A 25189-nucleotide genomic window follows, 5' to 3' on the forward strand; every position below is an offset into this window, starting at 1 on the left:
TGCACATGTAACACCCGGGATTCAAACTCAGGTCTCCAGCATGAAAGTCCAGTACCACTATAGACAAAAATAATATACCTTAATGGACATGGGGGAGATACTAGACTTTTGAGACCATCAGGCTGAGGCATTGAGTCACTCTGCTACACACATATGCAAAGAATGTGCAAAGGCGATACCTGAGGGGAAGTCAAATTATACACGCTTCTTCAGTGATATCAGCTGGACTTACTTGTTTTTAACCGGAGAAAGCCAGGGAAGCAAAATGTGTGGTCAAAGGGCAGAGCAGTCATCGGACTTGTACGTAATAGAAAATGCAATAGAAAATAACTAATGGGTGTATGCTTGCTAAAGTCAAAGTGAAAGAGGAAGAGCTGTTCTCAAGTAAATCAAACGTAATTACATTTGTAGAAATATTACAATGCCAGGAAAATATGTTCTGCTTCAGATTCTGTCATCTTCTTTACGCTTTAACTTCCTTCTCACAGCCCATGGCTGGGTATGACAAGGCTCTGAATTATGAGCCATTGATCTGGATGAATATAGATGCTGCAACAATCAATTCCATTTCACCAGAAATATGACCAACAATAATTTACGCATCTGCTAAAACTAATGACAGGAATAAACATACACTTTATTTCAGTGACATCCTCATCATTCTGAAAACTGTGAAGGTAAAATAAAGCAATAGAGCACTGCGCTGCTAGTGATAACTTGATTTTATTATCTTATTTGAAATAATCACTACAGTATATTTTACAGTAAGCTACTTTGAAATGGCATACAGAAAGAGAAGTCATTGAACTGCATTCCTAGAAGATACATGTGCATGGTGTGGTTTGACTAAACAACACACAGTAAAATACGCACTACTTTGTCAGGATGAAATATAATTTCAAGCCATTACCGCAATTATGTCAATAACATAGAGGTTTGACTAAAAACAGATGACTCATAATTAAGTAAATTATTTGTTTTACATGATCATAGGAATTCAAGCACTACAAAACACAGCCATTTGCCAGATCCTATGGCAAGTGCAATTCACATTATGACAAATGACAGCATTTAAATGGGGTCCACAAAGATTTACCAGTTTCCAGAATAGGTTTGATGTGTGTATAGTCTGTATACATATAACACACACACACAATATATTTGTTATATACTGTATCTGGTATAACCACAAGACCGAGAAAATGTCAGGTAATTACTCACACTACAAAGATAAGATGAAAATGTCTTTCAGAAAAAATAACCTTTAAGAGTAATTTGAATTTCTTCCTTATCTCTAGTCATTTTAATGTATTATTATACATCAGATGGCTCCACACCACTGATGTATTGAAATTGTGTAAAAAGGATCTGAGACATTATTGTGAAACACCAAAGCTGTCACTTTTGGCAGGAATTATAACAAATACAAAAAGTCAGACAAATACAAAGCAAAAAAGAAAAATCTCATCAGGAATGACGAAAAAAACAACAACCATAATAGTTTAAACCTAATTCCAAAATGGGATAGCTTATATAACAATCATCTTCTTTACATTTCTTTATATAAACAAAAGCTATTGAGAACAATGTCAATAAATCAATAAAAGCGAAGATACATAGTTAAAAAAAAAAGAAGATATTTTGAGATACTGAAAGGTTCCACATGGGGACATACTTCATAAAACTGTGTATCATGCTGTTTGAAATACAATCTGTCTAGATCAATCAACAGTTCAACATACTCTGTAGTTTGACTGTTAAAAACCTAAAACAAGTGGCAAATTTGAGTTTAAAACCTAAAAGAAGTGGCAAATTCAATGTCCAAATTCCACAATCTAGGATTGTGTGAAAGGGACTTCTTTCACTCTCACGGGAACATTACAATAAACTGTACAGGGCAGACTGCGAGTTTCTAATGAAACTCTGTATCTCCACCACAACATGGGGTAAAACAGTAATCTATGGAGGATACAAAAACATGACGCATGTCAAAAAAACAACAGCGATGTTGTCTTCACATGGGTGATGCAACATCAGAGCTCAACTCCATGTCCAAAGTAAGTGAATCTGTGGAGTAAATTCAAATATAGCTATAAACATCAAGTTAAACATTCTGTATGTATACGTTAGGGATGTGACGTTATGAACATTTCATATCACGATTATTGTGACAAAAGAAATCTCAATTTACGATATTATCGCGATAATCAAAATCCATTATCCTGGGGTGGAACATTTGCCAAAAAATAGCAGATTTACCAGCTCACAACACGTCACAGCGCGATGCATTGTGAGCTTGTAGATCAGCTATTTTTTGGCAAAGACATTTGATAGAGAGTGAAAAAAAGACTGTACGTATATTGTAAGTACCTTTTACTAAAGGGTTTAAGTGGTACCGGATATGCAGCTGGGGCAAATAAAAAGTGACTTGATCCCAGTGCATGATGGAGGATGATATCACGATATGATATCACGATTAAATCTCAACGATACAATTATCGCGAGTGTTTTTTTTATCACGATAAACGATAATATCACGTATCGTCCCATCACCGGTATACTCAATGTGCATGTCCTATGTATGCACATACTGTTATTTGTAATTGACTCACCCAAAGGCCCTGGATTGGACTCGGCCTCGTTGTGCATCAAAGAGTCCAGGGTGCGGGGTGACATTGGGAACAGGTCGCTGGTGTTGCCAGAATTGGTGCTGTGGAAAATAGCAAGAGGACAAACTATATGTTATAAACAATGACCACAACGATGGCTCACAGACAGACAACAGTCCCACAAGACTTCCACTGTTACCGCTTGTGCCACACATACGTATAAGTGAAGATGTCAATGTCAGGATAAGATCTCTGTATGTTTTACCTCAAGTGTTAAGATAAGTGTTGCGTGTGATGATTTATACTTAGTTGCTCGCCTGTGTCATGCATCGAAAATAGAAGATCTACAAGATCACAATGAGTCATGCTGTGACACATTGTGAGCTTGTAGATTTTCTCATTTCAGTGTGCAACACTGGCACGTAACCAACTATAATTCAGGCTACTCATGTACGCCAGCAACCATGTATAGCACACTGACCACAGGCCCATCACAAGTGACTGCCATTCCAGTTCATCATTTAGCATGAACATCAGCCCGACTATGGTTGATTAGTTAAAAGTTAACTCCAAGGGTTTGACTTGACTTAGGAGATAATTCAGAATTTGTGTCAAGGCTTCAGAAAAGATGCTGGCGCAGTGGTTGACAAAGGGGACAAAGTCAGTGGGTGAAAGTGAAATATTTCAATGCAAACACAAAGCACAGTACACCGACACAAGGAATATGACGGTGTAATGAAAAATAGGCATGACTGAACAGGTGACATGTTGAGTAAGTAACATTCTCTTTCTAGACAGCAATGGACCAGCACATTGACACAGAGGACTACCATGTTTAACTAGTGTTAAAGACAGCTATTCTACAGTCAGGGTTATGAGGTTAGACCAGTTCAGTGGATCAAACAGACCAGAGTGCATTAGGAAATCATCTCTACAAGCCTTACAGACAATCCATTAAACAGATAGAAAAAGACTATCTTTTGTTTGGTCATTTTGGATTATTAAATATGCATTCACTACCTTTTAAATGAAACTGTTGAACACTTTTAACCTGTAATGTATTTTTCCTTTTACAAAATGTTAACAAACAAACAAATAATACAGGTGGACTGTTTAATCCATATAGATATCGATTCGGCTGACTTATGAAAATGACTGGGAAACGGGGGTGGTATATGAACAATGTCAAAACTCCAATGAAATGGCAGGGAGATGTCCCTAGAGTTAGGCCATGGCTTGGCGGACTGTGAGTTTGAAACATAACAAGTGTTAGGTCCTTGAAGGACTGTTAACTAAATCCTTTTGACACCCAGCCACCCTCAGACACACAAACAAAGGGAGAAGATGCACACATAGCCCTACATGCCAGCTCCCCCCAGCGCCTACCCCGCAAATGCGGTCCCAAGGAGCTCACTGTCCGGAAAGTCCATGAACACGGAGGGACACCTACGGAGACAGGTCAGGATCTGGCTGAGCAAAACCTCGCCAACGCACCTTCACATCAACCACCAACGCTCATCACCCAAACCATCCCTGACTAAATTAACCATTATATATTGTTTTATTAACCCTTATTCAACCATCTCTAATTTACAAGGGAGCCCTTGCAAATAATGCAATCAAGCAGGAATTCTAAATTACAATAAATAAATAAAACACAAAGCAAAATACAAATTACATGAATACAAACTCAAGTAAAACAGCTGCAGACATCCGTTTATAGCATCTAAATGTAAACTTTTAAAATAACCCAACACTATGCAACTATCCTTTTCTACCCCGGATTTGAACACGGTTTCCTGCTAAAGTGCTGACATTTTTACCATTGAGCTAATTGGGCCGGTCTGCATCCATGAAAGCCATCCTCCCCAGTTCTGTTCACGGACAAGGGACGATAAAAAGCGGCAGGTTCAGGGAAGGACGATTGTAAGAATTTATTTTCAAATTAAAAAGGCAATGTAAATAGCCAGGTAGCCCAAACATGGCTTTATAAATTAAACTGTGCCAATGAAGCAGTTTGGGGAGGGATAATGAAGTCAGATCTGTCCTGTCATACCGCAATGTGTAATGTGGGATTTTGCACTTGAAATAAAACCTGTGACTACATCTGTCTGATGTCACTGGAAGTACATCACACTCACACAAAACCCTTCTCAGACAATTCTTTTTTGCCCAGGCCAACATTTATGGATGCTCTACAGGTCATTCCTTTTTAAGTTCCTTTCATTTATTAAACTGCTAAATGGTTTACATTCTGTATGCACTCATCGTTAGTCTCTAGTCTCTTTTTTTCAATCTTCCTATTGCATGATTTCTGTCATCTTCCAAGCAAGTTGATGACAAATAGTGAGCAGGCAAGAAAGGTGATGCCCAATGTGCTACAATACAGTTGGTTAGAAGATATAACCACAGGGAAGTACTGCAGTGAACATTAATATCTAGCAGGAACCAGTACTGAAACTACGTGCTAGTAACGGCCAGTGACTAAAGAGCGAAAGTATTTTAACTGAAAGTCACCGATTGACGTGGCACTCACTTACGGTAAACATGGGCGTTAAAATAGTAAAAGGGAAGTAGATACTTACGGGGTCACACAGATGAATTTTGTCTTCAAGTATGGCTGAATAGCTGTTGGAATAAACAAAGAAATAGCTGCTGTTACCAAATATTATAAATATGTTTGAAAACATCCTAGAAACTGTGCTGGTCCTTACACTGAACCAGACCAAAGTGGTTTGAACAGACCGACATTGTCATCCATGAGAGAGATTATTATTATTAGTGGCAGAATTAGGAGGGCAAATATATTGTATATTCACTTAAAATGAACATAAACCTCAGTAAAGACCCTTCTAGAAAGCCATGAAGTCACCAAAATCAGTAGGGTTCATCATGCAATCTGCCAACTACATTATGAGATATTGAGTACAAAGCTGACATTTTGGCCAGAGAGTGGTGCTAGAGGCTACGTCATGGGGTCACTCAAATGGTTAGGGTTCATCAATGAGCATGAAAAGGTGAAAATTCACAACAAATTCCGTGGCAATCCAGGCCGGATGTTTTAGCTATATATTGTACAGACGGACACGGCCAAGCCATCTTTAGCCTGCCTGCTTTAGCGGAGCTAAAAATAGAGACACAGCCATCAATGTATTTGATTGAATATAAAAACAACTTGTGTGCCAATTAAAGCAATGCACATTGTTTCATTGTTTAAAAACAACAAAACAGTCACAATGGTTAACAAGGCAACTGCTTACTGCTCATGGGGTCTCCTCCCATCTCGGGCTCTGGAGCGGCTTCTGGTCGGCAATACTTCCCAAACGCTTCCTCCTTGGGGATCTCAGGGAAGAGGTAGACGAGCGGCGAGACAAGGATGTTGGTGGCATCCATGATCTTGTAGCCCATGATGATTTCAGCGAAGGACATGCTGTTGAGCTGCTGCTTGGTGTAAGGCTCCACTGACTGGATCTGGGTCTTACCTATGAACCAAAGAACAACCATGTTCGTTGACAGCGTTCAACGTGGTGGAACTGACCGTCAAGCCATTTGGCCATAGAATTATTTAATGCTTTAACTATTGACAAATAGCAGATATACAAGCTCACAGCGCGGTGCTGCGAGCTTGTAGATCTGCTATTTTTGAAAAATCGTGAAAAGTCTTTGAATATTTTGACCCGATTCTATAAGTGTCTTCTAAATCCTTCCAAGGTTTTCTTTTTTTTAAACCCCTATTTTTCTATGTCAGTGGTGCTCAAACCTTTTCATGTGAAGGACCCCCAACATGATATGTATTGGCCACGTACCCCCATCTCGAAATATTTCGTTCCAGGCACCCCCCCCAGAAGCAAAATTTGAGTTACAAATGCTCACTAAAATAATACATATATTCAAAGATTTGCCACCCTTTTCCCGACTTTTCAAAAATAGCAGATCTACAAGCTCGCAACGCGGCACTCGGTGCCGCGCTGTGAGCTTATATATCTGCTATTTTTCAATAGCTCAAGTATACAATAATTCTAGGCCTAAATGGGTTAAGCCAGAACTATATTTAGTTGTGCACCGGTTCTTGCGTGAGTATAAATCACCATTTAGACAGTGGCTTTCCTCACCATTGATGTCCTTCTCCACCCAGGTGAATGTGATACCCCCTTCCTTGCTGCTCTCACTGAAGCGCAGTAGGAAGGTGCCAGGGGGCTTAGGACTCAGAATAGCTCGCTCCCTCTCCTTGCTGATGAAGCCCATGATATACCTACAGAGAGACAACACGATACACAATCAACACCTGCCAATGTTCACAATTGTTTTTGTTTATTGGTGTGGCAGGCAAAATACAGTGTTCTCTCAAATCTCTAATCCATGGTTCAGTACCACCCCTGCCATAAGAGCAGTGAATATGAACTTCATATCATGAACCCTTCTCGGTTTGGATGGCGGCCAGCAGCTATTTCAGTAACCCTAAGGCAGTATTAGAATTGTGCTAGAGGTCTTGGCATTTATTTGCAGTAGTTGTTGTCACACAAAGGAAAATCAGCTTACATAAAGTAAAATAATAAATATAAATAGTATGGGAACCCATTTCAAGTGTTTCTCCCTCATTTAGGGGTGGTGCCCCTAACCTCTTATCCTGCCCCCCTCCTATTTGAACCTTGTCATAAAGGACTAGTGATCCTAGTATTCTATTTGAACCTTGTCATAAAGGACTAGTGATCCTAGTATTCTATTTGAACCTTGTCATAAAGGACTAGTGATCCTAGTATTCTATTTGAACCTTGTCATAAAGGACTAGTGATCCTAGTATTCTATTTGAACCTTGTCATAAAGGACTAGTGATCCTAGTATTCTATTTGAACCTTGTCATAAAGGACTAGTGATCCTAGTATTCTATTTGAACCTTGTCATAAAGGACTAGTGATCCTAGTATTCTATAATAGAATACTAGGATCACTAGTCCTTTATGACAAGGTTCAAATTTTGAACCTTGTCATAAAGGACTAGTGATCCTAGTATTCTATTTGAACCTTGTCATAAAGGACTAGTGATCCTAGTATTCTAGCCAAATGCTGTCCTGTGAGGACAGAACGACTACTAAAGATTATATTTATACAGGACACTGCACCATGTTTCTGGAACGGTTAATAAGCGTTCCAATAACTACTGTACTGTATGTCTGTATGTTTTAATGACATACAGAAGGTATTCAATTATTGGTTTTATGCCCGGCAGTGGGAAAGCACTAATAATTTGACCGTCAACATAAAAGGCTTTCTTAATATTTACTTCTGCTGGACAGTTGAGGAGAGACAATAAATCCACAATTATTCATAGAAAACTATAGTCATTGTCACCTTCAATTGCATGTTATCAAATAGGTGATTAGCTATTCAAATAAATAGCTCTGGTTCTCACCAGAGCAAAAGACAGACGTGGATTTACACTCAGCAAAGCAGCCCCATTAAATTGCTAAACTAGGGAACTGGTCAAGGCACGATCAATCTCTGATCATTTATATTTTTTAACCCACGGCGCTCCGTCTAATCATTTACACAGACATTATCCAAAACTTGCGACAGCAAGGAATTGAACCAGAGACATTGTATTTGAGTGGTTCAATGGGTAAGTGTCCAACGCAACCCTTGGAATTACTTCTCACCCTTCGTTCCAGAGGGCCAGGATGTACTTTTTCACAAGGTCAATAATGTTGTCCAGCCACACCCAAAAGGAGAAACCTTTGCCAGCCATGTTTTCCTGAGGAAAGGAAGGAAATGCAGATCAAATTGAAGCAGCACAATGGAAGGATGGAGAATTGATCACTGCTGGTTGTGTCGATGCAGACATACCTTGCAGAACTTGGCCCAGGTGATCTGGCAACCGGAGTAGTTGACACAAGGCCCTGGATAAGCAAGTCCATGTTAATAATAACAAAAACTACAACAATCTTTATTAGTGTCTATAGTACTTGTCCGACTTTATTCCATCTTCCATCGTCTCCTAAGTAAACTTTATTTTGACACGCTACTCCTCCCACAGCTTTGGTGGCACGCATTTGGGCCATATGTCAAATCGACGGGCTTTATCGGGACACAAATGCGTGCTATTTTGCTAAGAGATACATTATATAGTTTCATTTATATAAATGTATTCGTGAATGAATTTTCTCCAATGACTTTAATTAAAAACGTATTATCTTTTCCCAAATATGGATGGCTGGCATCATAGATGTCTGACATCATAGACCACATGAGACTGACTGACACAGAGATCTCCATATATGGCCATTCATTTATTAGTGATATAATTTTCCCCATTGACCTGAATGGGGAAAATTCTAAAGGTAAGACGAAGTTATAGTTTGTATAACTATAGCACCTTTCATACAAAACATGCTGACTAAAATACACACAAACGTAGATTAAGCACTACAAAAAGAAGACAAAAACTTGAAAGGAAAACTGCTAAAAATAAAACATTTTACTTAATTAAATAAAATAAAGCACCTAATTGTGAGAAATGTTGCTATAGAAGAGATAGGTTAAAAAGATGTGTTTTAAGTATAATGTAGTTTAAAGATTTCAACAGAGTCTGCCCGTCTAATCTCTTTAGGTGATGTGTCCATAATTTGGGAGCATACTTGAAGAACGCTGCATTACCAGTTTTCTTTTGGGAAGGTGTATGCATAGTTATGCATATATTCATTTAACAAGCCTACAGTATTGGATACAAGGGCTTGTGAAGTAAGGCATGTTCATAATGTAAGCCGGCTCTGAACCCTTCAATGGACTCTGGAAGACTGGAGTTATTGTATGCGTTCTCTCTTTTGTTTAATACAGTACAACACAGTAAGACACAACAACATTAGCAGAGAGCTTTCTGACAAGTCGTCTCACCTAGTAGCTTCTCAGCAAGTGTTGTGAGCTGCTCAATGGTCAAACCTCTCTTAGTAGTGGAGGAGAACTGCCAACTTAGTACCTCAGCCACCTGATCCCATGTCCCCACAGGAGGCTTGGTGAAAAAGTTCACATTCTGCATAGAAATGACACACAGACACAGACACACAGACACACACACACACACACATACACACACACACACACACATACACACACACACACACACACACACACACACACACACACACACACACACACACACACACACACACACACACGTATAACTCTATCCATAATTATTCACAGAAGAAAGGCAACAACCAAAATATGAATCACTCTTTCCACTGGAATTTAGATAGTTTGAGTTCAGGACCTATTCCACCAGGGGGCACTGTCATACCTTGGGATGGTTTGTGAGCATGTTGTACCACAGGATGGAGGCCCAGGCATTTGGCATCTGGCAAATGTTGGATATGACCACCACTGGCAAGGAGTGGGTCTAAAGAGACACACAAAAGTAATTGTTTTGTTTTTCTATTTCCAGGTTGACTGCTTTGGAACCTGAGGAATCTGAGAAGAGCAACTGGAAATCATGGAAAGGGGGGGAAACTAAATTGGAACACAACTGAAGCAGTTAAATTGTCTTGTGGGGCTCTCTCTTCTGATTGAGTGAAATTATTTGGTATCCTATCCTACCTGAAAATGTATTTTCTATCTACTAAAGAGCTGGGGAGACGCTGAGACCCTGTTACAGAAAAACATTCATGATTGCCATTGGGATATAGAGCTTTGACTTATTAACAAAAAGATAACCCAAACCCAAATATATCATTTATATACTCTCTACACAGCTTCAGTACTCAAATATAAATTAGCCTACTTTGGACATTACATTACATTTACCTTTGCACCAAACTCAAAAACAAAGACTACCATTTCCTGTGTTTTGGCAAGTGAATAACGCTGGCTCATGTTCTTTTTCAACACTGTGGTATTGGAGGTGCCACCGCAGATATGCTCTACTTTTTTTTAACCCTTTAAGCTAGATAGACTAGGCTGGGCTGGTTCTGCTTGATTAAGGGCTCATTTAGATGCTGTGAGGGGCTGGTATCTAGTATGGAAGCCGTGGGCAGGAGACAAAGTTTGACAATGACTAGAAGAGCCACATGCCATGTCTAGATGAGTTACAGCGCAACATTTAAAACCGCATTTTCAGTTGTAGGCAAGTTTTGGCTGTGGTTCTAGATGGGTAAAACGATGGGTTTTCTGAACAAAGTGATACTAATTATGTCCCGGGCCACCGGCGTGGCGGTCCGGGCACCGTAGGCTGCAATGCCAGCTTGACGTCGCAGGTTTGAATCCTGTTCCCGACGACCTTTGTCACTCCCCATCTCTCTACCCATTGTCAGTCTACTGCCCTATCAATAAAGACATAAAAGCCCAAAAATAAACTTAAAAAAAAAGAAGAAAAAAAAAGGAACTCATTATAGATAAGAGAACTTACAATGTGACCTTCTAATATGTATGACACAGAAACATACATAGGAAACGTCTCTTTATCTGTGACATTGAGAACTGAAGCTCACCTCCAGATCAATCTTCAGACCTTGGTGATAAACTTCCGTTTCAAACGTGATGAGGTGGAGCTCCTCTGTGACAATCAGCGATGCCTTGAGAGAACAACACTTTGATCAGACAGAAATCTCATAAACGTGTGCACGTGCTGCTCTTTTTCTTCTTCACATGTGTTGCTCATTCCCAACGGAACTCATGAAAAACAAAAACACGATTTATGACAGAAGTAAAAAACAACAACTCAGGTGAGATAGTGCTCACATCGCTATTGGTCCGGCCACCATTTCCACATCTCTGCTCTCTCAGGGTCTGCAAACAAACAGGAAGCCACAAATTATTAGCTTGCTTGATTATCACACAAGCTCATCGGCATCGACTGATCTTTTTCCCCCTCTTTGCCTCACCAAGTGTTTGAACTCTGCTGAAAGGCTGCCGTTGTTTGATTCCTCCATGTTCATAACTTTGGTGTTGGTGCCCAAGATGTTAAACTTTCGAGACCTAAGAGATGATCAAGGTAGGGAGTTACTAACAATAAATCCCTCTTACACTCTCTTTTAAAAAGGTGCATCAGTAATTAATGAAAATTAATAAATGAAGTTACCCTCTGATAGCAGCCACATCCCCAGATTCTCTGCAAAACAAATAGATGGATTTGATATAATGGTGCCTTCCTTTTGTGGAAAGCATGCAAGATCTTGAGGCACGGACATGTGTCTTTGTAATCAAGAATTATAAAGAAAAAAGTATTGGAGTATTGGAGAGGGAAAACTCACTTGTCGATGCAAACTTTGATCTTTAGCTGGTAATTCAGTTCCGGAAACTTCACCAATAACCTGAACGAAAAAACACGTTTGACAAACGTCATCACTGTAGCAGTACCGCATCAGTATGTCTCCAAACATAATCCAAACTCATTGGTGTGGCATGGAAATATGCACTGGCCTGACTGAAGTAGTGTTTTACCTGACTTTGTTTGTGAACTGCACTCCTGTTTTAATGACCAGCGGTCTGTCAGGATGCATGGGCATACAAGGCTGCCTTTCAACCACAAAAGCACTAGAAAACAGAACAGGTTATTTCAGACCATGAAATAACCATGTCCATATATCAGAGCAACACAAGAACAAATCTTTTCTAAATTATGAACATTTAGATGACACAAAGTATTCAAGAACATGTATTATAATTAACCAATCAATATTGAATAGAATGTTAGCACATGTTGAGCAAAAAAGGTGTGTAGGTAGTAGGGAGCCAAATTGATTATCAAACTAATTGATTGAATGGAATATAGAAACGAAACAAAAAAGCTTGCTGTCGTGTTTGTTTGTATATCCTTGGTAAGGGGGTTTGTTTTTTTAATATGGATTTAAAAACCATGCATCTTGGGATTAATCAAAAAATATAATCAACAGAATAATCAATAAGAAAATACTCGATAGTTGCAGCCCTAGTGGACAAATGTAGAGGATGATCATGACATCACAAGCAACCCCCTGCCCTGCCCATTGAGTGCAATGTTAATTTAGTTCAATGGAGTTCAAGGTGGCGCCATCTTGCGAGGTTTTCAGCTATTACTTTCAACAGTGTGATGTCACTTTCCCTTTCTATATACCTCTTCATGAGGTTTCTGAACAGATCCACAATCTTCTCCTCCAAAGCGGGCCGGTGCTGGATGATTGGGTCTCCTTTGTAGGACACCTTCTGCTGCAACTCCTCCAGCTTCTTGATCTGCTGGCGGATCTGGAGCTGAGATTCAGCCAGAGATGTGATCCTGTGCAGGAGGAGAACATTAAACGTCATTCTATCAAGCGAACGATCAGAGTCTTTATCTATGCTGGGAAGTCCAACTGAGACGGAACGGAAGTGTCATTCCCAATGGAGCCCTGCTATTAATCACTAATAAAAAAGGTTTTGCCTGGACCGCTGGTGTAGCAGTCCAGGCACAATATAGTCAGGGACCCACAAGCCCAAAAGCTCAAGGAATAGGGTTGAACCTTGATGGGACAGTGAATATACAAATGGCCATAACTTTTTTTTCGCGATGTTTCTCATTCTGTGGACCTTAATGACCAAACTAAACTAATAAAAAGTATGGCATGACATCACAGGTCATCTCCCATTCTGGGCTTGTGGGTCCCTGGCTAATAGGGAATTTAAGGAGCCCGTTTCTACTACCGCGACGTGAGGCGGGACTACAGCTGCTATGACGGAATCGCCGTTGCGGTCCAAATCGTTAAGCAAACAGCCGCCGGCGACGGGGTCCCACCCCTTTTACTGAACGCTTTGGTTTCCATAGCGACGCGTCTATACAGCAGACGTTTTAGGTGCAACGTGGAAAGGGAGCTTCTGGTGTAGTACAGACAGCTGCTACGGCGGCAGGTTGATCTATCGAGCACTGATCATTTCCAGTTAGCGTTGTCATCTGCCGTAGCCGTCCAAAGCTTAAATAGCCTAATGACAGCGTGTCGCGGGTTCAAGTCCCGATCCCGGCGGACTTCGCTTTTTGTCACTCCCCATCTCTCTCCCTGTTTCCTGTCAGACTACTGTCTTATAAATACAGTAAAAGGCAAAAAAGACGCAATAAATCTTAAAAGAAAAAAAGAAAAGATAAAGAAGGTAAAGACAGAGAGCGGGACAATCAAACATATTCATAAAACATGTACAACCTTCAGAGAGTTTGTATTTAAATTGTTTTGAAGCTACAGTCTGGGACTATTTATAATGAATACATTTTTTTTTGCAATTTGAAACAATCTGTATGGTAGAGTATGTTAAAATAACTAGCAAATGTATGTCGAAGCAATTTGAAGCAGGCGGCGCACCAAATTGCACACCACATGTACTGCCATCTTTATTGTAGTTCAGTCATCACCTCTCTCCATCAGGAGATAGACAGAACACCTTGAATTTACAGATTGTATTTTTAAGGTCATCACTTTTGCTTTGAATTGGAATTGGTGCATTGACCAAAAAGACTGGATATCAAAAAAGGAATTATGGGTCTACGGACTCTGCACGTTTCTGTATTTTAATAAAACATTCAAGGCAAGAGTAGACATTGTTTCAGTCATTGTTAGTGTCTTTCTAGAATCGTTTTGAAATACCTCAAGGGTAAAAAACAGCTGAATTATTATCCAGCTGTGTGATGCATTAAACATTCTGAATAAGGCCCTTTTGAACCATGACTCAAGTATCAGAAGACAAAACATTTCCCTTGGCCTTTTGATGAATGGTAGATATTTGGTTTCCCCATGCCTGAGACCTGGGTTCAATTGAGGTGGATAGTGTACTTGTATTTAAACTGCACCCACCAACTGGAGATTTAATACACCAGCATCACTGCTAGACAAGGAAAAATAGGTCATGTTTACAGTATTTTGTTTCCATGTAGAGCTTAGAGTTACCATGTTTCCAGGCGGTCCAAGCAGATGTTCGGAGGTCCTCCGATACAAGCAATCTGCTGCCTCCTCTTCCAGTCAGCCAGCTCGTCGTCTGTGAGGTTCTTCTGTACAAAGTCCATGGCTGTCAGAAGCCCTCCCAGCTCTGTCACTATTTGCTGCAACAACATCCAGTACAACAATACCACATTATGATGAACACAGTCGGTACAACGAGACCCAATCATGACGTGAACCTAGCCAGTACAGTAAGAACCTATCATGAACATGGCCAGAACAAGCCAAGTTATTATGAGCTGGGACATGTACATGACAAAACCTCTCATTCTTATTGTTTTTCATTTTATGATTATTACAAGATAATTGAGAAACATGTTATATATGACTATGATAAAGTGAGGGAAAGAGACTGACCCTCCTGAGCTGGTCTAGAGCGCTGAGCATCTGTTCTAACTGAGCCATTTTCTGTCTGGTGGCAGCTGCTTGGCTGTTCCCATTCAGGTCTTGAGAGAGTTCTGTCCAAAAAGGAGTGAAGAGTTGAAAACAAACTGAATTGGATGCACTGAAGGGTGGTTTTCTCAAAACTGGTTCATCAAACGCATTTATCAATGAGAGAATATCAAAATGTAAACCATCCACAATGTTACCTCCTTGGCTTTTCAATGTCTTGTAGTTGAAATCAAAGTCATCCTGCAGGTTCTCAAGCATTTTCATCTTTTGTTCCATATCCTGAGGAATAATACAGGAGACGTTTTATATTTACGACCAGATAGACGTTGGCACAATACAGCATGCATTCTTTAATTAAAGACGTCATGCAGTCTCACCTGAACCCTCTTTCTGATGTCCTGAAGGTTGTGTTCCAACATCTGCTGTTTCTCTGTCACCACTGTCCCAGAGGGATGAGCAGCTGGACCATCCTATATGAGAACCATACACAGAGAGACAGGCAGTAAGCACATAGGCCTTTGCACTGTCCATTTATAAAACTTTAAAATGCAAAGTATCATCTTGTCATCGTGTTCATTTTCAACACAGCGACAATTGTTTCCTGCCAGAAGAGACTTTGCATTAGAATAACAAAGCTGTGGTAACTTGTGTTTCATTTTCATTTAGATCTCTCCTTTTCTTTCTCGCCATATACAGTAGCAAAACAGGTCTCAAAATCACACCTTTAGCAATACATAATCCTGGGTGAAATGGTTGTAAGGTTAGGGTTAGCGTGTTACATTTACGATTCAAACTGAAGATGAACTCCAGAACCACAGCAATTACCAATGTAATGTAAGAACTGTGTATTTAATGAATGAACTGTGTATTTATGGTGTTTCTTGTATTATAGCACCTCAATTAAACGTTGGAAGTATTTAATTGTGCTTTCACATGTTATTCAGGTCTCTCTTGAGAATGAGACCTCAGGTCTAAATGAGATTATGGTAATAAAGGTAAAAAATATCTTATATAATGTTGTTATTGTTTGCCCAAATGAAACCAAACCAAACCAATCGCCAGTGATGAGGACGACAACTGTTAATTTTTTTTGGTCACATTCATTGATGTGCTAAAAGTGTCATTTTAAACCTCGTCGTGCCATGTGTGTCAGGTTTAAAAATGAAGTGAAAGGAGAGAGGGGGTAAAAAAATCACACCTTCCGGTTTCTCACTCACAGCAACATACAGTATAAAGCAATATTTGAACATATCATAGCCAGGTAGCTACTGTATACAACTTAAGATTGAAGAACTGGACACCATTTTAAGTCTATAGGTAAGTTAAAGAAGGCCTTGCTACCTGTGCGGCAGTGGTGGCGGTCTGCAGTAGCCTCTGCTCCTCCCACAGACAGCGAGCAACGATGCGGGCAATATCCATGGGCTTCTCCAGGTATTTGCTCTGCAGATGCTGTTTGATCCGGCGCAGGTTGTGCTGGTAGAGTACATTATTCTCCTGCAAGAAGCGGCTGTACTGCTGGTCAATCTCCCCCAGGAGGTTATGGAACACCAGCGTGGCATGGGACTCTTTATTTGCAGCATAGGCCCTATGAAAGCAATAGAAAATGATTAGCATATATGCATCACACAGTGACAGTACTGTAGTCCGGTTTGATATGTTCAAACATGAAAGGTTTGTTCAAATTTTTGGGGGATTTTGAAAACTATTATCTTTTTGGAAACTTCAGAGTATAACAAATCAGAAAATCCATGATTCCATTTGCAAAATCCCTAGGGGAATTTTTGACAGCTGCTGAAAGTTTGTGTCTCATTCACTTACTATACACTATAGTAAAAAGGAAATAAATTACCCCCAAAAATCTCCTTTAACTCATATAGTGCCAATCCCGCGAAGACTCGTGAAAAGTAATAGAGTATCTGCAGTGCCAATCCCGAGTATACTCGTGAAAAGTTATCTATTACTGTAACGGCGAGTACATTACCGAGAAGAATGGCCGGCGGTCCGGAGACGAAATCCGTCGCTGATTTCGCATCATCACGGCTCCACGAGAACAAAATAGTCCCATCCATAACATTGAGGTGGACGGGGGATCTCATCTTTAATGTCCATTATCTCAAAACTACACTTTAGAAGCTAGGATGGAGGCAGATGCTCGCTTATGTTACACAGTTATAAAAGCTCCCGGTCGGCCATTACACAACTCCACGTGGACACGGATCGGTTCCGGCGCACGATCCGATGACGTCAGACCGGAAGTGATTGCGCGGTGGACTTCTGGCCTTCAAAATAAGATAACGGCGGTGATGCCAGCCTGAAGGTGGCATCGTGGACTTTATAATCCGTTAATTTCAGGGGCACTAAATGAGTTAAGTAGCATGTGAGGGGCCAAACTAGGGTTTTTTAATGATTCTGAATCCAATGCAAGCATTTGTTTTGCACAAAAAACACTTTCCTTGGGCTAAAAACGGCCCGACAAAGCTATGGTTTAGTGATGAGTCATCACTTTTCACAGTTTCGTGGGGGCTGTTTTTAGCTCAAGGAATGTTTTTCTTGCAAAACAAATGATTGCAATGGATTCAGAATCATTAAAAACCCCTAGTTTGACCCCTCACATGCTACTTAAAGCAGATTTTTGGGGGATATTTTTTTCCTTTATAGTAATAGTAAGTGAATGAGACAAACTTTCAGCAGCTGTCAAAAATTCCCCTACGGATTTTGAAAATGGAATCATGGATTTTCTGATTTGTTATACTCTGAAGTTTCCAAGAATATATAGTTTTCATAATCCCCTGAAAATTTTAACAAAATTACACAAGCGACTTGACTATTTCGTTGACTAAAACTATGACGAAAAGTTTTCGTCCCCTACCTTTTTTCACTGAATTAAATGAAAACTAAGCTATGATGACTAAATATATTATTGACAATTTTGTCAACGAACTAGTCTAAAATGTCAAGTCGTTTTATACTTGGTTGTGTGAGGGTGTCACGCTCTTCTGCCACGGCGTGCTAAGATATATTTTAGTAGACTAAATAGACTGTAGATTTAATTGGATGAAATTGGTTACCCTCCTGAAAATGTATTCTCTGTTTATTAAAGAGCTGAAGAGACGCAATGATTACTGTCAGAATATAGATCTTTTAACTTAACTAAGAATTGTGAAATGAGTCACTGCGCACATCCCAAATTCTACTGCTGTTGTTGCAGACATTGTCAAGGGTCTGCAAAATGTTGAAAAATGTTCTGGCTACATGAGAGTCTATAGAATTTTCATCTGAGAAATAAAATAATAATACAACAAAGAAATAAAAGAATATGACATCACCTCTTGAAAACACAAAGTTGACACAAAATTATAACATTCAGTTGATGTGTGTCTGTGGTGTTACGAGGAAGTAGGCATTATGAGGAAGGTAGTGAAGGAAACAAAAGTATTTTCCTGGTAAGTTCCCAGCCGTCGCTGCCAATAAATGAACATGACAACACTTCTCGAAATGAACATACAATGTACATTGGTTTGCCATAGCAAGTGGAGGAAAACTGCAATTATGAGCATCAAAAAGGTTAACAAACTAATATAACTAAGTTTCTATTGAAGAAACCAGAGCTACAGTACAAGCTTTGTGGATAGCCCATTTTCACTATTTTTGTACAACAAATTATAAAACAGGACTTAAGTGATTAATCAGACTAATTGGTAATTATAATTAGAAATTCAGTGATCTCCATTTTGATCCGATAACGACATGGCAGCATCGAAAAATCAATTCGATACAGATACCGATCCGATACAGTTACCTATCCGATAGAACACATATTTGATTATTTAATTAATCCAAAAAGGAGTCACTGAGAAAATAATCGATAGTGGCAGGCATATAAGAATGCGAAAAGCAGTTACATAACAGAGGAAAGGATCTCCGTCATCAATTATTTATGATACCAACCAGTCTTGGCTCTCAATCCAGGGGGCAAGGAACTGTCGTAACTCCATGGGGAAGCTGTCGCTGTATAGGTGGTAGAGCTGTTCCAGATACCTGGTCTCCAGCTGTTGTAACTGGTTCCACTGTGCCATCCTGACTCACACCTCACAACCCTGCACAGTAAGAGAACATTACATAGATTATCTAACAAGAATAGATCTGCTCAAACGCACCAAACATGAACATCAGTCTTATCAGATTTCATCTGCTTTCACAGGCATCTTTATACGTGGCCTTTTGATTAGCATAGTAACTTCCGGTTCCTCGAAACACGCCACCTTCGCAAATGAAAACAGTTCACATTCACACCACTAAGCTAATAGGAATAAATGACATCACTTTATGTCTCCTTGGCTGTTGATAAAAGCTGAACAAGTTATATTATTTGGAGAAAACGTTGTCTTGGGGAAAAAACAAACCAAAAAAAAACACATTTTTTCCAGGTAATATCTTTCATCATCAGAGAGGATGATGAAAGATGGAGCTAAAGTCTTTCATTATCCTGATGAGTGTGACCATTGTCTCTCTCATCCCCGTTCCCCAAATGGCAGCGCCTGTCTGTCTTCTCATCTTACCAACAGCAGGCCACACTGTTCCCTGGAGTCATTTGTACTGTATGTAGACAACAATGATGGACCCTGAAAAAACCCTCCAATAAAATGTAATCTAAAGAGTTGACTATGTCAGTCAAGAGGGCTGTTACTAAACACACACTGGAACATTTTATTGCTAAACTCTGGCCTCAACTCTGAATGTGTTGCCGGCTGTCGCAGTAATGTTATCTAACACTGTATTTATACAGGGCATAATTAATTCACTTTAGCTTAGCTCCTTGGATGAATCAGACATAGGCTTGGGCGTACAATCTGTTAGGAAGCAGATTCATTTGTCTCCACTGAGATGATACTCAAAGGTTACACACACCTCATTCTCTCGAGACAGAGTCTGTAGCTATAGCGAGAGACAGACAGAGTGGGCGTTCCCTTTTCTTTGACGATGGCTAGCCAGATTGCACACACCTTCGTCGTTGTCCGAAACATTATTTGGATTAGTGCTAAAATTAGGTCTGTCAATAAACCATGGCCTATGAGCTGCGCTGTCCGTTCTGCCTGACCTCGGTTTCCTAAACTCTACTCTACCATCTAATAAATAAACAAATAATGCAAACATTGCCCCAAAATAAACCATGGTCTTTTGCAATACTTGGATAAATGTGTTCACTAATATATTTAGGGCAAACAAACCACCATCATGAAATAATGAATATGACTTAAAAAGTGAAAGTAGATTTATGCTACCAGTACCAGTATGATCCAACTGTGCGAAAGCAGACAGACAGCATAGGTTCTCAGCTTGCCAGCATCACACATGCTACGGTTATGGATTTTGTTTTAGGGGAGAAAGAGGGGAATCCACATTTAACTACGGCGACAAAGTTCATGAATATCTGACCCACATTGCTTTTTCACAAACACATCAAAGAGGTGCATCTCTGTGGGTGAACGTGTGTGTATTTGGAAACTATAGGCAGGTCGCACCATAGGGCGACTGAGTCATCATCGTCGTATCTAGGAGGAATACATTCAGTTCAGTTTTCATTTTTCAGCGTTCTCAAGGCTTCCATATTATACAATCAATACCAACCACCCTGAGGCATTCTTGTGTGTGTTGTGCTGCTATTACTATTTAATGCATGAATAATACTTACTAGGGACCTACACACAAAGCAAGACCTAGCACTGCTCAAAAAATAAGACAAATTAAATAAATAAATCATTTGCGCTATTTTGCAGCCAGAGGCTATGGAAACTTGGGGGTCTTTGGCATGAAAACGTTTGGGATCCCCTAGGCCAGGGGTGTCCAAAGTGTAGCCCGGGGGCCAAATGCAACCCAATGACACATTTTATATGGTCCGCTGCTTCATTCCTAAATTGTACTATAAACTGCCCGCCAGCACCGTCAAACAAGAATATTTTATAGTATAATTTGTCAGGATTGATCAGGTTATTTGGGTTTGTTCAGAGCACACACCTGACAAAAGACCACTGATATTGATGATAGTTAAATTAAATATTGTAATTGCGATGCATATGTATGTGACTTTGTTATGGTCCAACCGAAAGTACATATTGTCAGGAGATATATAGTCGTTTTAATATTTTCTAATGTGGCCCCCTTTGAAAACAGTTTGGACATCCCTGCCCTAGGCTATGTAACACTTAGGATGAGCCATAAACCCATCAGCAACCTAAAGCCTCAGCACATCTTTACTTTGTGTTGTCCCTTAATAACGTGGTGTGGAATGCACTTCCTGACAACAAAGACCTACTAAAGCACTGCTCAACTTGGCAAATTTGTCAATAACACAGCTGTGACAACAACTGGAGCTCAACAACACTAGCCCATTATATTCCTCTATTTGTGTTCTTTAAAACCATTTTACAGTATAGTCAATTACACCGGTTCAACAAGCCAGACAGTCATTGGAATATCACTAGCATAGCCTGTCCCAAATAATAGATGTTAAAGCAACCCCAAGTCTCTGAATGTTGTGTTGTCAAGCCAGAAGCTCCAAACTTTACCTTAATGATGATACGGTATATCCAAGTGAGTCTTTCTGAGATAGAAGAATATTCATGTTCCCAAACATTTATTAGGCTTAATAGGTAGATAACGTACGAGTTCTGCTTAGGGGCAGGTCAGACTCCAGCCTTTTGGAATAGAATGAGTGTCAATGGGAATAGGAAAGCCGGCAACTGTCAGGAGTTCAACCGTAGTTCAACAGGAGGTTTGACCTGCCTTCCACATGTGGACAACTGGATATCCACATGCGTGCTGCAGAAAAGGCTGATTAATAGTGTAAAAAGTACAAACTGACATAACAAGATTCCCAAAAGGAGGTCAGGCTACTATATTCCAGAAAATACTTCCTTGAACAAAATGTAAAACAATGTCATGTACAGTACACACATACATAACAAATCCCAAACAGGCACCCCTGCCTCTGACTGTAGGCATAATTAACCAGGCCTCATGTCACCTCCAAAAACATTCTGATGATTCAACCATAATTCAGTCAAAGGCCACCAAGTTATAAATAGTCATCTACTACTGGGTACCACTACTGGACCATCACTACATTGACGCAAAACCAAGATTGGAAGGAAAACACCAATGCATTTTGGTGCCAGGTCTAGACTTGGTCAGTTGGTCTAGAGTCTAGACTTTGACTTCCTATGAAAACTTTGCTTAAATGTCAGCAGCCAAGTCCTCAGAGGATATCCTTTAGCCAGTGTTTATTTTATGGGGTAGTTAGTTTGCTGGGGTGGCAGCATTACCTCAGATGATAGGAAAAAATCTGAATAAACTAATCAAAACATCTGGTTAGATTATTGTTATCCTCCGACCCAGTCCCAACGCTTTGGGATTGGCACACAGCAATGCATGAAGATAAAACTATGCATCATGTTGCGGTACAAGAGGTCATGCTTTGCACTGGCCTTTTGAGAGTCCTTCATCCACTGCCAAAAGGTATTATTTTACTGTATCTTTGTTTTATTCTGTACAGTCATGTGACTGTCCCCTCTCTTTTTCATTTTCTCATTTGCTTGTTTGTCTCTAGGTTATGCACTGGTGACATTATGAATTTCCCCATTGGGGATTAATAAATCAACAATGTATAAGAAATGTAATCTTACAGAATCTATAAATCAGTTGCCAAGAAGCACTGTACATGACAGCTAACAGATGTTGTTAAAAATGTCTATGAATAACAAAGAAAATATCTTGTGCTACAATATGTGCCTTATTACACAGCTATAAAGTACATTAGTCAACTAAAAGAATGATTGCACTACAATTCAAATGATGTACAGTCTGTGCTGCCATAGGACATCAAAGAGAGGATTCACCAGCAGAGCAAGGTTGGGTTTGGGATGTTAGTGGTGCTTATCAATCAAATCTTATAAATCAAAACAGTTTACATTAAACAGCATGCATTTTAGATATGTTGGCCCGCAGCCTATAACAGCTATAGAATCAAAGAGCGTAGTGTCAGGCCTGCCCTGCAGCCTGTTGGGCTGATGGGCGTGACAAGGGGATCCACATAGGCTACGTAGTACAATGAGCTATAAACCAGCTATAACTCTCAGCAGCATCCCAGTTGTTTACTTTACCTTGGCATGAAACATTTGAGCGATTTGGCTACTCTTACAAGTATATGAAGGATCATATATGAATCAGTCATCCAGACCATGGGGGGGACCAGAACTATTTGCCTAAGCAATTTCCCCACGTTGTTAAATAGTGCAGACAGAGCAACAAACACCCAAGCGACTCCCAACATACTCCATTAAACAGCAGACATAGAAATTCACATTCATTTCCCGTGAGTAAATTATGCAATACTATTTATGACGCAGGGTACACAAGGCAGTGAAGGCACTCAAGCTGAAAAGGTTGATACATCATTGATACATCGGGACATCCTTCTCCGACATGTTAACTGAGCAACCAATGCAACCTGGTCTGCTGTAAAACACTACTATGAATAGTTGGCATACATAAACATGCTGGTAACGGAAAATACCAACAATAACAGCACTGTGAAAAGTGTAAACTCTATTACTCACTGTATCTCCTTTGAAAAGTTGGTCAACAAAACACGACGATAGTCAATAATATTGTTAGGTGTTTAAACGAAACACAGCAGGACGAACTCGCTCAGCTCAACTTAAAAGTGATAAAACTGAGGCCAGAAAAATCTAAAAGAACGCACAACACGATAGCACTTCTCCAATGTACAGACTAGACTACAGTACCGACCTCCCGTCCCAGGCTAGCACCCGCCCCTACACTGACTGCAGCCATTCCAGCCACACAAACGCTCTCCTACTATTGATTGACAACCTACAGTAGGCAATAGCGATCCAGAATACAACTTTAGCCAATCGTCGTGGTCCATACAGCCTCGAGAGGCGGGACACACAGCCAAAGTAAGGTTGTGTTTATTACTGTCGCAACTGCGCTGTTCCATCTATACGCGCCCCCTCCGTGTGGCGTCTGCTCTGATGGGCTCACGGGGGGGGGAGAATGTGCGCTTCGACAGAACAGCCAGGCTGGAAGTCATCTGAATTACTGGCAGTATCTACGTCATCAGAAGTTTAATGAAGACTAAACAACGAACCGACCTTACCTACATCCATGACCTCCTTTTCCTTATTACCTGGTCGCTCCTTTATCTTATCGCCTGCAGCTGCCAGCTGTTATTGTTGTGCCTCAATCTATTATAGCTTACATGGGTAACACAAATCTTCCACAAATGGAAATTGTAAAATTACTTTATTTTCCATGATTTAGATTAGAGCAACTGGGCAATAAGTTAACTATGTTCAGATTGTAACTCTTTTTGAATGAATGAACGAATGAATGCAGAAAACAGTTTAAGTAATCCAATGTAATTCTGACTATGCATGCACCTCATGCCAAGGTCTAGGCCTGCTCTAGCACTTCAAAGGCACTTATAGTTATAGGCACTAAAATCTAAAACTAGACCTCAAAACAAACTAGACAGTCTACTAGGCTACTAGACCTCACACCTATGGCTCAGGGTAGAGGACAGTTTACAGTAACGTGCAATGCCCTGGTTTTCAAGATACTCAAGGGACCAGTGCCCATGGTCTTAATTACTCCATTCAAAAGAGTGAGAAACGCCCACACAACACCAGAGAGGGCTCCACTGATCTCATTCCCACCAGATTCAGCACAAACATGGGGATTCATTCATAAGATTCATTCTACGTACTATTATTGCCACCAAAATGTGGAATGCCCTACCACCAGCCATCAAAAAGTGTGACCCCCCTACCCTCCCTCAGAAACACCATATTGTAAAAGAGCACCTCAAAAGTCAAGAAAGACAAGTTACATATCATTCTTGATTACAGAGCATGGGTGCAGGTATGTTATGAAGACCAGGTTCATTATTAACAGCAGATTCATGTATTGTTACATAACTGTCCCTATTAGACCATTTGGTTGCCAATATAATACAGACCAATGTGTGAATTGCAATGCCAAAAAGTTGCACACTGTTACACTGTTCACGGGATTGCCCAAGGATCAAAGACATTTGGAAATATATCCAAAACTGTATATTACAAATCTTAATAACACAAATAATAATAATTCTCCGTTCTCATCCTTGAAGGTCTGCTGGAACTGTCTGCTGGAAAACCCCAGAAAATCAGTTGCCCTCAATGGAAGAAAGCCTTTTAGAAAA

General features: G+C 40.0%; 1 protein-coding gene across 4 annotated transcripts; it reads right to left on the bottom strand.

Annotated features, from left to right (window-relative positions):
• Positions 1–707: 707 nt before the first annotated feature.
• stat3 (signal transducer and activator of transcription 3 (acute-phase response factor)) lies at positions 708–23719 on the bottom strand. Of its 4 annotated transcripts, none has more exons than XM_080724811.1 (24): positions 23541–23719; positions 18874–19022; positions 16267–16510; positions 15303–15395; positions 15123–15204; positions 14890–14990; positions 14482–14633; positions 12690–12848; positions 12038–12130; positions 11848–11907; positions 11676–11705; positions 11479–11572; positions 11336–11383; positions 11086–11169; positions 9900–9998; positions 9497–9632; positions 8450–8502; positions 8263–8357; positions 6722–6861; positions 5870–6091; positions 5195–5237; positions 3996–4055; positions 2613–2710; positions 708–2067 (listed from the first exon to the last, which is right to left on the bottom strand). In XM_080724811.1, exons 2-24 carry the CDS (start codon positions 18999–19001, stop codon positions 2015–2017), a joined length of 2367 nt encoding a protein of 788 aa, XP_080580937.1. In that variant the 5' UTR covers positions 19002–19022; positions 23541–23719; the 3' UTR covers positions 708–2014. The 4 variants fall into 4 exon arrangements, with proteins under 4 accessions (XP_080580937.1, XP_080580936.1, XP_080580939.1 ...); XM_080724810.1 differs by having other exon boundaries at positions 6698–6861; XM_080724813.1 differs by lacking the exon at positions 3996–4055.
• Between the last annotated feature and the right edge of the window lie 1470 nt (positions 23720–25189).

Source organism: Nannobrachium achirus, assembly GCF_963921795.1.
Source record: "Nannobrachium achirus genome assembly, chromosome: 4".
Classification (NCBI taxonomy): domain Eukaryota; kingdom Metazoa; phylum Chordata; class Actinopteri; order Myctophiformes; family Myctophidae; genus Nannobrachium; species Nannobrachium achirus.